General features: G+C 46.4%; 1 protein-coding gene across 2 annotated transcripts in view; it reads right to left on the bottom strand.

Annotated features, from left to right (window-relative positions):
* Pxdn (peroxidasin) overlaps window positions 1–15,499 on the bottom strand; it is a 78,396-nt gene that overhangs the window by 16,957 nt on the left and 45,940 nt on the right. For both annotated transcript variants that reach the window (XM_021201599.1, XM_029540780.1), the window contains 8 exons: window positions 14,767–14,936; window positions 10,043–10,315; window positions 7,104–7,220; window positions 6,019–6,177; window positions 5,225–5,337; window positions 3,980–4,136; window positions 1,630–1,738; window positions 858–1,015 (listed from right to left, as the gene is read on the bottom strand). In XM_021201599.1, the coding sequence (XP_021057258.1) occupies window positions 858–1,015; window positions 1,630–1,738; window positions 3,980–4,136; window positions 5,225–5,337; window positions 6,019–6,177; window positions 7,104–7,220; window positions 10,043–10,315; window positions 14,767–14,936 (1,256 nt within the window). The remainder of the gene's footprint in view (window positions 1–857; window positions 1,016–1,629; window positions 1,739–3,979; window positions 4,137–5,224; window positions 5,338–6,018; window positions 6,178–7,103; window positions 7,221–10,042; window positions 10,316–14,766; window positions 14,937–15,499) is intronic.

Here is a 15,499-nt window from a genome sequence, read left to right as displayed (position 1 = left end):
TCTCTCTCTCTCTCTGTCTCTCTCTCTCTCTGTCTCTGTCTCTGTCTTGCTTGCTCTCTCTGTTGATCAGAGCCATCACTGCAACTTTTCATTAAAGAATCTATAGCCTATGTCTGGCTCTAGAGACCCAGTCTATACATTTTAAAGGCTGTAAGAGAGCCCCTCCTCATAGAGGATGATCTGTAAAATATCCATACAAAAATCCATGATGGTTTCCAGGTTAGGAAAAGCAAGTGGAAACATCAGCTACCTCAAGATCATCCCAGGAAGCTTTCCTTTCATCTCTGTCACACAAGAACTAGACCTGCAGGAAGGACAATCTGTAGGGAGGGCACACAGCAAGGCCCAAATAGACACAGATCCATCAGCCTAGTTAATCAGGTCCTACAATATTCAAAGTCCTAGTATACACAAACATGTGTGAGCATGGGTGTGTACATGCTCGGATGGCTTGTCTGAAGATGGGAACACTCTGCAGAGGAGAGATAATGAGGAAGGGGGAGGCCTTGGCTGTGCCAGTGTCTTCAGGCAGCATTTAATAAAACTGAGCTCTGAGCATGAGGGCCCTTGATCCTGGGGTCATTATGTAGCTGTTTTTGATGACTTTAGGAAGGTCATGGACACATAGTTGAGGCATGTTGCTGACCCACAAGGCCTAGGGTTCTCCTGGAGCTGAAGGGCACTCCAAGGCTCCTGGATAGGGGCCCAAAGAGACACCAGGACCTATGTAAGCTCAAGAGAAAGTGGGCTCAGATACTAGTGCAGGCATAGCCGGAGCCTCTTACATGATGCACAGGGAGCAGACAGTGTCTGCTACCTCGCACTCAAGTCAGGAGATGGAAGAACATGGTACTGACTTGTTCCATTCAAGTCCACCATCAAGCCATGCTGAACATGCTCCTGGATCAGCTGCAAGGTCCGCTCGAAGATCTCTCCTGCCCTGGCTTGTCCCACTGTGTATGGATCCCGTGGGTACCGGAACAGAGCGAGCAGGTCATTTGGAGAACGAGGACGGCTGGCAGGAGTGAGGGAGGGAGAGAATCAATGAGATAAATCACTGGGGGACAAAAACCCGGAAACTAAAAGTGTACTGATATGACTAAATTTCTACCGCTACTTTCGACAACATGGTGCACTGTACCTGACTCATCCCAGGTGGAAGGCGACAGAGCAACAAACAGACAAACAAGAACCAAAGACACTGAAAACAAACCATTAATAAGTCAAGAGAGAGAGTCACAGGAATCGCATTTCAGTTAAGGTGCAGAGAGTCCGTAGCAATTGCCAACATGGAGGGATCCACTGGCCACCTCAGTAACATTTTGTTTTTGCCAAATTGTTTCTAACAAGCCACAAGAATGAGGTGAGTCTTCTAAAAATGTTTTGATTGTGAATCACAGTCCAGCGCCTATGAAGAAGGTACATCTCCTGCTAGTGTTCTAACCTCAGAGAAGCCACAGTCAGCTGATGTTCCTTATGGCTTACACATGAAAGGTCTTAGGACTTGTATATTAAAGTTTGGGGATAGGGAGGGACAGGTAAAGGACCCATGCACTAGGAAAGCATGCATTGCACCCCACCCCACCTGCTTCTCCATCAAGGCCAGCACCACAGCCCTGTCCACCATACCTGTCAAACAAGTGTGTCCTTGTAGAGTTGATGGCTCTGTCAACAGTTGCAATGGCTTCAACGATAGAGGTAGCAACATATGGATCCCCATTCCGACTTACATCAGGAACTAGGAAAACATGAACACATATTATTAGGGGAAAAAAAAAAAAAAAAAAGAACACTACACTCTCTTACTCATACAGCTGTGTCTAGACACGACATCATCTAGGCATAAGCCATGCTTTCATCCAAAAGCTATTTCTGCTTGCTGAACCAATGCTCAAGTTATTTCATCATCAATTCTACTAGAAGCTGTTTTTAAACAGTATGGAAATCACACACTTCTTAATTTGAAAAGTTACACGACATCCTGTAGAAGCGGCAAACATAACATAAAGCACGGACGTGCTTATGCACAGCATGATGCCTGTGTGGCTATTGCTGGGGCTCTTCAGATCTATCTGGTGGACAGTGACATCTGGGGAGGTACCTTCATTCCAGGAGTCTCTGTTCTTCTAAAAGGACAACCATCCCCAATGCCAGACTCAGCTCCTTAACTTCCCATCCACTGCCAGTCCCTTCCTCCAGTTAGCATAGTCGTCATCACAGCATTGTTATTTGGGCTCTCTCTCTCTCTCTCATACATTTACACCCCCCCCCCAAAATACACCCTGACAGCCTGCGTATACCACACTATGCATGATACACATATCACAGGATACAGAAAAATATACATGCTATGTAACACACATCACACCAACATATTACACCATCACAGCACATAGAATACAGCACTGAACAAGCCTACACCATAATACGCACCACATAGATTTATATTTATATCTACATATCTATATTTACCTATATCTATCTATACTTATATCTATATCTATCTATCTATCTATCTATCTATCTATCTATCTATCTATCTATCTATCTACAAAACCTCATAAAAAGTAATCAGTAGTGAGACTTTGCCAAGCACAAATAACCATAACCAATCTTTTACCCTCAGCCATTGAAACAGCTCATCTTAGGCCAATGGTCAGCTCTCCTTCATATCCTCATAAGCCTGGACAGAGCTGAAGACCTTACTGAAATGGTCCTTCACTTGGTTGCTGGGGTGGCCTTGCTTCCCCTGGGACAGGCAAGGCAGTGTTGGGATAGACTCCCTGCTTAGGTAGACCTCCACTCCTTGGGATATCCTCGGATGCACCTGCTTCCTTCAGTCTCTGGGGCATCTGCTCATATTGCATTCATCACCTTTCTTCTTCTTCTCCCTTTCTCTGACTCTTTCTCTCCCCATGTTGATTGTAAGGTATAGAGTCTAGTAGTTCACATGATCCTTGCCTATGACCCCATCCCCTTACTGGTCATTTAGAGAGTATCTTTCTGTTGAGTTTTCCTTTTCTAGCCTGTTTGATGGCTGAACACCCCAGGGCAGAATGGTGTGTTGAGTTCTTAAGACAGGCCTTCTGGATGACCTCACCATGTCCCAGGGTATTAATATTCTCAGCCCTGGCTCTTCCCTGAACTCTAGACCAGACCTCCCTCATCAGCTTCTTCCCCTTGCTCTGAGTTCTTGCTGTGTTCTTGTTTCTCCTCTTCCCCAAAGCTGAACAAGACAACCAGAGAGCAGAATGAGGGCGTGGGAGGGTGCAGAGATGGAATCTTGACATCCTGGCTACTCATTACCCCAGGAAAGGACAGTCCATGTGCATGAGTAATGTCCCAGGCTACACATCACCATACCCAACTGGGAGGCATATGATACCTGCAGGGATCATTATAAATCAAACTGTTGGGTATGAAAAGAGCTGCTAAAGATTGTCAAAAGTGTACAGGAAGGGGAAGGGATGCCAAGGGAAGCCCAGCCATGGGCCAAACATTCTGTTCTCAGAATTATTCTGACATTCTATTCTCATTTGATTTCTGGTACTGTAACAAATATCCTGGTAAAAAGCAACCTAGGGAAGAAAGAATATATTTGGCTTATAAATTTCAGGTTATAGTACACTGTTGGAGAAGTCAGGTAAGAACTTAAAAGTAACAAATCCAATCAAAAGCAGAGAAAAAACAAACACATCGTTTTTTCTCCCTTGTGTGGTACAAGACCCCTTATTCAGGGAATGGTGCCACCCACAGTGGGCTTCCGCCTTTTTACATTAATAAACAATCAAGACAATTACCCACAGATGTGTCAACAAGCCAACTATCTAAATTTTTCCTAGGTGATTCTAGATTGTGTGACATTGTCAGTTCAATCTAACCAGCACATACCCTAAATGGATGCTCATAGGATGAGAAAAGAGGCCTGATGCTATATCACCCAAACCCTCTGAGACAATGCTTGGCATATACATCTTACCATTCACACTGAGTACCATGCTCACAGAGGCATATCCAATTGTGTTCCGAGCTACACACTCATAGCGACCTGCGTCGGCAGTGCCAACATCATTGATGGTCAAGAATCCTTCGGGGCTGATGTGAAATTTTCCACTTTCTGTTACCTGAACACCATCCTGGAACAAAATAATAAAAATGAGACAGCAATAAGACTAGGGAACAGAAGTTGCTTTTCAGGGAGACAGGAATGTCGATTAACTGTTAAGGCTCAAATGGAAAATCCTCTGAGGCTATGTTTACATCTGTCCTGAGCTTCCCAGGGTGGGGAACTTACTATTGCTCTCCCAGGTCAAACTCCCACTGTGCGATAAGCTCTTCTACACACCTGTCCTTTGCTGAGAAGAGAGCTATGTGCAACAGATGAATTCCACTATACTGGGGGCTCCTGCGCTAACTACTGGAGGCCCAGAGCTAGGGTGGAAGGGGCTCGGGAATCTAGGAATGCCCTAAGAGGAAGTGACTCAAGAGACAGAACTGATAACTCATGTGCTCATAACATGACTCATAACAGCTGCATCACTCTGGAGAAGATGAGTGGGCAGTGGGCAGTGAGGGAGATGGAGGGAGATGGAGGACACTGAGGACTGGTACTCTGTGAGGACCATAGTGAGGTCCTTATATGTCCCAGTGAGCTCCTCTGTATACAGCATGTGAATTCAGCCTCACAGTGAGCTAAATACGAAGAGCAAAGAAAAATGACGTAGCAAAAATTCAACGTTAGTCTTTGAAGCCGTAGACCTGTAAAGGACTTTCTTTGCCTCTGATGCTAGAGATTATGTTTTGTCTTTATTATTTTTATTATTAAGACTTTCTTTGGCCAGGTGGTTGTGACGCATGCCTTTAATCCCAGCACTTGGGAGGCAGAGGCTAGCAGATCTCTGAGCTCAAGGCCAGTGCCAGGACAGCCAGGGCTACAGGGAAAAATCCTGCCTTGAAAAACTGATAGATAGATAGATAGATAGATAGATAGATAGATAGATAGATAGATAGATAGATAGATGGATGAATAGGTGTGTGGATGGATGGAAAGAGGGGGAAGGGAGAGAGGGGAGGAGACGCGGGGGGGGGAGAGAGAGAGAGAGAGAGAGAGAGAGAGAGAGAGAGAGAGAGAGAGAGAGAGAGAGAATAAGCAGACCTCCTCCAGGGTACTTTAAACATACACTTACTGCATCAGAGGGAGCTTGGGGGAGGTGGCAGCTCTTACCTTATTCCAGGTGATGGCTGGCTCTGGCTCCCCCTGGGAGCTACAAGGCAGTTGCACGTTGGTGCCCACCTCTACAGTCATGTCACTGGGAATGCTGGCAAATACCGGGGTGACTACAAGGCAAGTGTGAGAACAAGGCGGCAACCTGATTCATACCACGAAGCTTCGGAAGAGCAGGGCCCATACTCAGGCCAACCCAGAGCCCCACAACGGAACTAGACTCAGGTCTGACTGGCTAAGACGAAAAGCTTTGCTAGAAAGCCAGGCTGCCTGTGCTCCCTAACCCACACTCAGGACCAGCAGCCAGCAGTTTGGAGTGTGGTGTGACCCACTGACAAAACAATGTCCTGACATCCAAGACTCATGAGACGGGAGAGGAAGCTTAACAGGCACTGTCATCGGATCCTACCATGGGGAACCGGATCTGGGCACATTGGGTTTGCCAAGCAAGTACAGGGAGGGAAGCCCAGAAAACCCACAGTGGATATTACATGTCTAAGAGACAAAACGAGGTTCATGGTAGCCCTCTGTGACCTCAGGTACATCCACCTATCTGCCGTAATATGCTCCCTAACACAGCCAGTCTCACTGAGGCCAGCATGACGTGAGTAAATGTTTTCATAACAAGGGAAGAGATTTAAGTGCCTGTTTGAATCCCTCATGAACAAAGCCAGGGTTCTAAACATAACACAGAGACCAGAAGAGCTAGAACTACAATATTAACGCTGATGTCATCCGTAGGAAGGCTTCACTGATGATAGGCATGTACAGATTCACAAGTCAATAGCACCTACCTCTAGGCTGTACTGTCAGGTGGGCCACGACCTTCTGGGAGCCAATGATGTTGACGGCCTGGCACTCATACTGGCCCTGGTCATGCAGGGCCACCCCAGAAATCCTGAGTGTTCCTGAGGACAGCACCAGGTGCCGCCTATCCACTGAGAGCTGGCTCCCTACAAAGTGGGGGAAGAAAGACATCAGGCACCCTGCACATAGAGGCTTCCAGGGTTAGCTAGGAGATAGGAGACAGAGACTGTCATCTTTAAAGATGGCAGTGTCACTGGGCTGAACTACGTTGATCAAGATACCAACTGGTCTCTCCTGCTCCAGCAAGTAGGCCCTTATTCAGCACCACTTGTGGGGCTGTGACAAGTCAAATGACAACCCGGCGGAGTATCATAGAAAGGAGCAGAGAACAGAGGCAAAAGGCAAAATTAGGAGTGAGGACCAGACAAGGACCCAGGGTGCAGGTAGGGTAGGGCTGACCCCCAGCTATGCCTAAGGAAACAGACTGCAAGGGGACCTGTCCCAGCTGCAGAGAAGGCAAGGCCATTAGAGGAGGAGGACACTCTCACATGTTTTGGTGGACAAGCCTTTCCACGGGGTGGCCTCCCTAACCAACCATGAGGTGTCCAGCTGGCCACTATCTCAGTCTGTTCCTCAGGAGCCTTGGGAAGGACTTCTCAGAGGGAGGGGTTTTTGCTTTTTGGTTGAAGAAAAAAAATGTCAGGTCATCTCTGGGGTCCCTGCCTAGGCTGTAGGGCAGGACTATTGGAGACCTACAGAGGTTTGGTCAGTGAACATGGCGCCTGCCCTTGCTGCAATCTCGCCCAACCTTAGGGGCTTCCATCAGACCATAGGGGCCATGAAGTGACCAACTGCTAAGCAATTACACACCAAGGGCAGATACGGGGAACATGCATCAATCCATGATGCCTACAGTGACCACCCACACTGCACTGCAAGGCAGGTCCAATGGATACCTACATCCTCTTCCCCGTCTCACCCCTTTGGGAAAGATACTAGTTTTGCCTGACCAGGGATAATAGCTTGTGTCCTAGCTGAACGAGAAGGTGGAGGGCCCAGAGTAGCATCTTACCTCCCTTGGTCCAGGCGATGACTGGCTGAGGGTAGCCCTTAGCCTCACACTGGAAATCTACCGTCTGGCCTTCAATGACCACTCGGCTCTGAGGGGTCACAGTGAACTGAGGAAGGGCTGCAGAGGAAGGACATTTAAAATGTGACGCTGAGAGACAACTCCCTGTAAAGTGACTGTGTAAGGTAGAGGCGCAGCAAAAGGACCGAAGGGTACCATGCACCGCTCGGCTGTTCCTCTGAGACGAGGGAACTTTAAGGCATAAGACTTGGGAAGGAAGGTGAAACAGCAGAATGTTCTCAGGGGAAGGGAAATAAAGACCACGGGGAAGCATTGCTAAGGCAACAAGTGCAGGACTCAAAGTCGCCAAAGTGACCAGACTCGTTACCCTTCCTCTTCCTGCCCAAGAGTGTCTAAACAAGAACACAGCTGAGAGAAGACTTTCGGACAATCCCAGCCACCTGGCAGGGGCAGACCCCAGCTAAACAGTGTCACAGCAGCAGAGACAAGTCAAGCTGACTAGAAACAACAACCACCACAAAACAAAGCTGAGCTGCCTGAAAGAGACTCAGAGTAGCTGAACCAACCGAAAAGGGCACTCCTCAACCTGTGGCGCTGCCTGCAGCCATTCAGGGAGCTCCAGGTCCTCGGCCTTTGTGAGCCATCACTCAGGCTCCCGTGGGCACTGGTGATACAGCTGTGTCTGAGTCATTTCTGCTCAGGCATAGTCCTGTAAATAACACCCTGCGTGTGCGTGCGCGCACACACACGCACACACGCACGCACACGCACATACACATATACACGCACACATACACACACGCACGCACGCACGCGCGCGCGCACACACACATACATGCACGCACACACACATACATGCACGCACACACGCGCACGCGAACACACACGCACGCATGCACACACACGCACACGCACATACACATACACACGTGCGCATACACACACATCACACACACGCACGCACACGCGCGCGCATGCACACACACATACACACACGCGCACGCGTGCGCGCACACACACACACACACACACGCGCGCACACACACACACACACACACACACACACACTGGTTCCCCAAGTTGAACTCTGGTGATATCCGTCCTTTGGTCTGTCATCTGTTTCCTATCTGGAGTGGTAGATATTTGTTCATTTCTCTCCAGGAATAGTGCCATGTCATACCGTGTTTCCAAGTAAGCGAGGGATGGGGAAAGGCACTGAGAGAAAGGAAAGAACACAGGGGAAAAAAACCTCCCCAAACCAGTGCTCCCTCAGAGCTACACAGAGCAGGACACAGAAGACCAGTCACACAGGGCGCTGCAGGGTAAAAATCGCTTTGGGTACCAAGGACATTGTATTCAGCCTGAGGGGAAGCTGAAGGAGAGGGCTTCCTCCCGACTAGTCACAACAAGCAGATGGTTGACCATGTCACCTAGTGCTTTTGTGCAACTGACTCGAGTCAGGCCTACTGAACAGTTAAGAGCATGTCCCAGGACCGTGTATCTAATCAGAGCCTGTATAAAGAAACCATGCGAAGAGGTGAGCCTGCTGCCCATAACCGCACAGCCTTGTGTAGAATGGAAATGGGAAGGGCTGACGCATGGGGAAGTGCTAGGGAGGCACGAGGCCACTGAGGAGAGAGGCACAGCTGTGCCCCTGAGACGCTCCCAACACAGGCCCTGCTTCGTAACTTACCTGAAAATAAACAAGCTCACCTAAGGTCAGATAAGGAATTAGAAACAAAAGCTCCTACCAGGGTTCTGTTTTAAACTTTGTCCCAGAATACTGTACAGCTCTCTGCATGGCGAACACACTGACTCGATACCACTGTGACATCGGGGTGCATTCAGAGCTGTGTGCAAAAACACTTACACTGGCTCACTATCAATGTGACCTCGGGGTACGCTCACAGCTGTGTACATGGTATGCACGCTGACTGAAGACCACTCTGACTGAAGAGTGCCTTCATATCTATGTGCAAGGTACACTTGCCATTGTAATCTAAGGAGAGTCGCAGCTGCGCGCAAAGTGCTCACACTGGCTTGCTACCAAGGTGCGCCTGGCACTGTTCTGTAACATACTACTGTGATGTCAGTGTACATTCAAAGCTGTATGCAAGGGGTACACACTGTCTACCTACCACTGTGACCTCAGGATGTCCCTAGAGCTGACTGCACCATATACACACCGATTCACTTCTAATGTCCACATTCACCAATGTCAGTGCCTGGATGCTCTGAACAACCTCAAAGTCCTAGCCTCCTAAAGAAAGCTGTCTAATTACCAAATCATGTATAACAGGTCAAACGGGGTGGCTCTTACAGAAAAAAAAAAAAAAAAAAAAAAAAAAAAAGGCCGAGTTGGAGAGATGGCTTAGCCCCTAGAAATCACATAAAACAAAGCTGGACATGGTGTTGGGGGTGGGCAGGGGGCAGGGGACAGGCAGTGGGGGGTGGAAACCTGAAAGCTTCCTAGACAGCCAGGAAGTCACCTAGCCTACTTGGTGAGTTCCAGGGCAGTGAGAAACTCAGTCTCAAAACAAAACAAGAAAACAAAAACCAAACCACCCCAAAGCCCCCAATAACAGGGGTGAGGACAGCCCCTGTAACTGTTCTCTGGTTTATGTATGCACACCCACCCACATACAAACATACATATGCATGAACATGTTCTCAGAAGCATGCACATATATCCATATCAAAATAGCTAGGCACGGTGGCACGCATCTTAATCCCAACACTTGAGGATCACAAGTTCAAGGCCAGGCTGGGCTGGCTGGCAGGATTTGTCTCAAAAAACAGAGAGAAGGGAACAGAACAAATGAAGCAGCACAGAGGTGTGATGTGGTGTAGGCAGGGCACAGCCAAGGAGGCCATTGGAGCTATGCAAAGCCGAGAGTCTGACGACACCCAAGGATGCTCACCTTGCACAATGATGAAGGCCGTGGCATGGATACTATCCACACTGTTGGAGGCAAAGCACGTGTACTCGCCGCTGTCACTCTGGGCGACGTTCTGTATATACAGTCCTCCAGAGGGAGTGATATTCACTCGAGGGTCAATTGGCAAGGGTGTCCGGTCACCTCTTGTCCAGGTGATCTGAGGCAGAGGGTGGCCTGTGGCACTGCATTCCAGAGTGACACTCTCACCCACCAGTACCTCTGTGTTCTGCGGCTGGATTACAAAAGTGGGTCGGGCTGTCACAAACAAAAATTCTCAATTAATTTCTGACAGTTTCACAAGATTTCTGCATGGTGTTTTTGATGTCCAGGTTGCTCATTCACCCGAATGGCTTCCAAAATAAGCAAAAGCCATGATATTTAATCACATGCTTTCTTATTGTCTTTCCCTATCAAATAAATGTGCAGATGGGGGTTGAAGAAATGGCTTAGTAAGCAATAAGACCGTTGCATTTGAACACGAAGGCCTCAATTTAAATGCCCATCACACATAAAACCCCAGCTGTGGTAGCATCTGTAATCCCAGCACTCCTAATGCAAGACGGGAGCGAGGAGGATTCTCAGACACTAGTTTGACCAGCTAGTTCATTGTACATAGTGGTGACCAACAAGAGATCCTGTCTCAAACAAGGTACAAGGCATGGATCAACAGCCAAAATTCCCCTCCGATCTCCACATTGTGGCATGCATGTGTCTATATGAATACAACGATGACATTTTTAAAGGTGCAAAAAATAAAATGGTACCTACACCCAGGTTATCCAAATGCAGGCAACCTGTGGATAATGACCATGGTGGAGAGAGCTGGCATTTCCGCCAGATGCATCCTCAACTCTCTGCAGAACCTTTACTTTTGTTTATTATAAACATACCGGCAACTTGACTAATGGGGGTAGACCCTACTGGCCCATGAAATTGTTTGTGGGGTATATTTAAACCATATGAAAAATACTATTTTCATCACAAAATGAAAATAGCTAATAAGTACAATGAAAGAATAGTTTCGACTCTAAATCTAGCGTGGGGGAGGGCATCCACACATTTGCTAATATGTTTCATAAAAGGTATTTGCATACAACGGGGCTGTAGTTGATACACATAGCCTACCTGGAGAGAGGTAGCCAAGGCCACAAGAATAGAAGCTGCATGCACCTTTATGTTGGAGTTTTTGGAACCCACCCTACACATGATTTCCTAAGTCTATAGGAAATGTTTAGTGAATTTTGATAGTACAACTTAAACATCAACAGATACTAAAAGAAAAATATTAGAAAAGTCCCCCCCTGCCTTTCCTTCATTATGTCACCCCTGTTCCTGACCTCTGCCCAAACCATATGTGTGCATTTTTGTTCCTTCTAGAAGACTAAAGTCTATATATGTCCACGACATATATACAGTTATCTTTTTTTAACCCCTGTGCTGGCTTTGGCCCATAACCCTTATTCATAAATATGGAATCCAAAGGGCCCCCAAACCAAGATTCTTTTAATTGTTTGCAAAATTAAACACAGGTAGCAGGAGGTACTTCTAGTACTTATCAATACTCTCCCTGCACGGCTTTCTTTGTGGACATTAGCACCTGGACTGTGGTGTATCCATCCTAGAATGGAGGTTGGAGATGGATTATGTTCTATGTTGCCTTTTTTTTTTTTTTTTTTTTTTTAAAGCAGCCCTGAATTTATGAAGTTCAAAGAGAGCTAGTTCAAAGGTTCTGAATAAAGGCTATGGGACTCTGGCACCTAATAGTTTGGAAAGATGGTCTGGCATCGAACGGTATAGCAAAGAACGCCTGGTTAAATACAGATGGAGCCTGTATGGAAGCAAGATATCAGGGAGGCTTCCAGTACACAAGCTTGGCTTATGCTTGTTTGGTCTAGAAGGAGCAGAATGTACACAAAGGTCTTTGGGCAAAGGAACAGGTGTGAAGTAAATGAAGGAAAGGCAGGAGTGGGGCTCTTCTAATTCTTTTTTTTTTTTTTAAGTATCTGCTGGTGTTTAAGCTGTACTCTATCGAAATTCACCCATTTGACAGGAAACTATTCGAAGTTCAGAACAATTCCCAAAGTCAGACCTGCTTGAGGGCATCTGTGCACCGCACCCCAAACCCCCGTCATTACCAAACATGGGATAATAAAGAAAAAAAAAAAGATTAGGATCTAGAGGAGTAAAGCAGAAAACCAGACACTGGGGCCCCCAAGTTGGTGTCACACCACCAGGAGGAGAAAGAACTAGAAAGAAAGGCAGTTCCCACCCACCCCTAGGATCTGACTGAACAGAGGAGAAAGGATTCCCATCTCCACGAGTCTCCATCTCTTGAATGCTGGTTGGTACCCCCAGGGCCTACCTCACCTCTACACCAGGCAAAGGATGATGGCTCCCAAGGGGGTGAGGAAGAGGGTGAGGGGAACAGGAAGGACAGAAGGAATGGCAAACATCCTGTAGATTAACAGTACACAAAATTCAATAGCGCACAAGCTGAGATGGGCATTTTGAAGAGTAAGGTAAACAATTAACTTAAGACTTTGGGAATTTATGAATACATTTAAGAGGTCGGCAAAATGGATCCGCAGGTAAAGGCGCCTGCCGCCAACCCTGCCAACCTGAGGCCAACCCCTAGGCCTCACACAGTGGAAAGAGAAAACTGACTCCCAGACTTCCACAGCCTGTCCTCATATCTCCATATGTATTCTTGCTTTATAGATAGATAGATAGATAGATAGATAGATAGATAGATAGATAGATAGATAGATAGATAAATGTAATAAAAGATTGAAGAATACATTTAAAGTTTCCTAAAATAGAAGCCAGCAGGAATAGGCTCAGTGAGTGAAGGCGCTTGCTGCCAAGACTGACAACCCAAGTTCAATCCCTGGTACCCACTTGGTTAAAGAAGAGAACTAAGCAACTCCACAAAGTTGTCCCCGGATCTCCACACATGCTGTGGCATGTGTGTATGTACACATATTGTATACTGTATAAAAACTTCCAACATAGTACTGGAGTGATGAAAGTATAGTTTTAATAACTGGGCTCAGAAGTTTAATTCATCAGAAAAATAGAATACAACGTATATCCCCTTCATAACAGTACTTCAAATTATATAAAGCATATTTATCTGTTTGATATCCAGAAAAGGCAGGCTATCTTCCTCTTCCTATGAGCTACTGCCATAGTCTGGGACAGGAGTTTAAAAGCTTTTTATACAGGTCACTGATACAGCTTGTCAGCTTTGTGGCCCGCAGACTGTGTTTCTCATTAACTCTCGGCTGCTACAGCCAGCAATGTCCCAACAGGACATTCATACAGGCACTGACATTTGAGCTTTTTATAATCATCATGTGTCACATAAAATGTTCTTTTAAAACTGTCAATCACTTTAAAACGCAATGGCTAAATTATGAACTTTAGATGAATGGAAAGTGGCCGGGGTTGATCCACCACAAGGTTTAGTCTTCAGTCTTTTAAACTGACCCCTTTCTGAGTTCCCAGGTTGAACAATATTCTGGAAGAGGCCCTTTATGTATATCTGGGCCAGCTATACCCACACAATCAGAGCTTGTTATATCAGCCATTGGCTGGAAGAAGAAATGTAACTCATAGTGAATGGAGTTACATTCAGAATGATCAGGCCACAGAGCTATCCAGGATTCAATGACTTGTGCATCTCCCCTCAGTAAGTTTGTTACCCAAGCCCAGTGTCCTATTACACACTTCACTGTTGAACTACCATGAATTCAACTTGGAGGCTGCCTCTGCTGCTTATATGCATCACTGTCTGTGACCAGGACTCATGTCTTCCTTCTCTCTAGAGGCTGACAGCAGTATCCCTCGAAAAGATGCTAGCTGCCCTGGGCCAAACTTAACAGAAAATTATTTGCCTAAGGGCTCTATCTCCTACTTGATTTCCTCTGAACAAAATTAAGCAGCTAAGCATTCTAAATTATTAATATTTAATTATCGATGCTGGGATGTACCGAGACGAAGGAGACAGTCATAAAGAACAAAGAGTTTTAAGAAACAACAATAAGAACCAGGTATACACTGCTATCAGATTGGTTTTACAAAGGTCTAAAAAAAAATAGGATGTTAAGTAAAAGCAGATGCTTAGCAACCTGTAGATGAAGCCAAGGCAGCAAGAAGACTTCAGAGAACTCAGGCTACCCCCAGCAGCGTGAAGCACCATGGCTCGAACATGTCCCTGCTGTCCAAGGTTGATGATGTCCCATTGTCTCTGGATCAAGAGTAGACATGGGCCATGGACAGAATAGGCTCGTGTATGTGTAGCAGAGGTATAAAGGCCACAGCTGTGTTTCCTTGGGTTTAGACAGACATTTTACATCTTAAATGTTATATGTTAGCACCTTCAACATGGATATACTAAAAAAAAAAAATCAATATTTTAAAATTGTCTTTGAAATAAGCAAAGCCCTTGGCAAACAGAAGCCTCAATGACAAGCAGTAAGGATTTGATGTGGTTGTGGCCTCAGTCTCTCCAGGTTCCCATTGCCATTTCTTGCCTACAGTAGTAACTCAGAGCTTCTGTGTATGCCCATGTAGTAGGGTTAGAATGACCTACAATTCTATGCTTCAGAAGTCCTGTGTGCCCCTTGGCATGGGAACCTTACCGTCTCTGACTTCACTGAGTTCAAGGAAAGGAGGAGGTAGGTATTGCAGTATCCTCCACTTACCTGGAGACCCCAAGTACCTGAGGGTCACCTCCTGCGTTTTCGCCTCTCCAGCCACGTTTTTCGCCATGCACTGGTAGACACCCTCATCGGCCTCCTGCGTGTTCTGGATCATCAGTGTGCCATCATCCAGCAAGTTTAAGCGAGAGTCTGTCTTCATGCTCAGCTCATTACTGTAAAGGCAGAAACCAGCGCGCTCATAGCATAAGATACTGCACCTCTCCAGGGGGTCAGTCCGACGGTAGGCTCTGTGGCTCTGGGGTGCACACCAGCACATGCCAGGCTCAGAGAGCAACAGACTTCCAGATAGGTCCAACTCAGCAACTGTGACTTGGCAGTCATGGCTAGAAAACTACAGATATGTGTTCACTGTTACGTGCCGATCTAAATGCTTTCATGTGGTCCTAACTCCAAACAAGAAGAACAGGAGAGCCTAATGGAAAATGCAAATTAAACATTTCCCTAGTTTTTGCAAATTACATTTTTTTTTCTTTTTTAAATTAGAAACACAGTTTCATTTAGTTAAAAGGAAGAATCTAGGCAAGGTTCCCACATCTATAATCTCAGCACCCTAGAAGCAGGGGCAGAAAGGTCGGAAGTTCAAGGTCGCCCTCTGCTACACAGCAAGTAGTAGCCAGCCAGGGATGCACTGGGATCCTGTCTCAAACAAACAAACAAAATATCCGCTGGCCCACTCCTCCTTTCTTCGCTCATTTATCTGGGCATGCTTCTATCT

This window comes from Mus pahari, chromosome 7, assembly GCF_900095145.1.
Source record: "Mus pahari chromosome 7, PAHARI_EIJ_v1.1, whole genome shotgun sequence".
Classification (NCBI taxonomy): Eukaryota; Metazoa; Chordata; class Mammalia; order Rodentia; family Muridae; genus Mus; species Mus pahari.
This window is presented reverse-complemented; position numbering and strand designations above follow the sequence as displayed.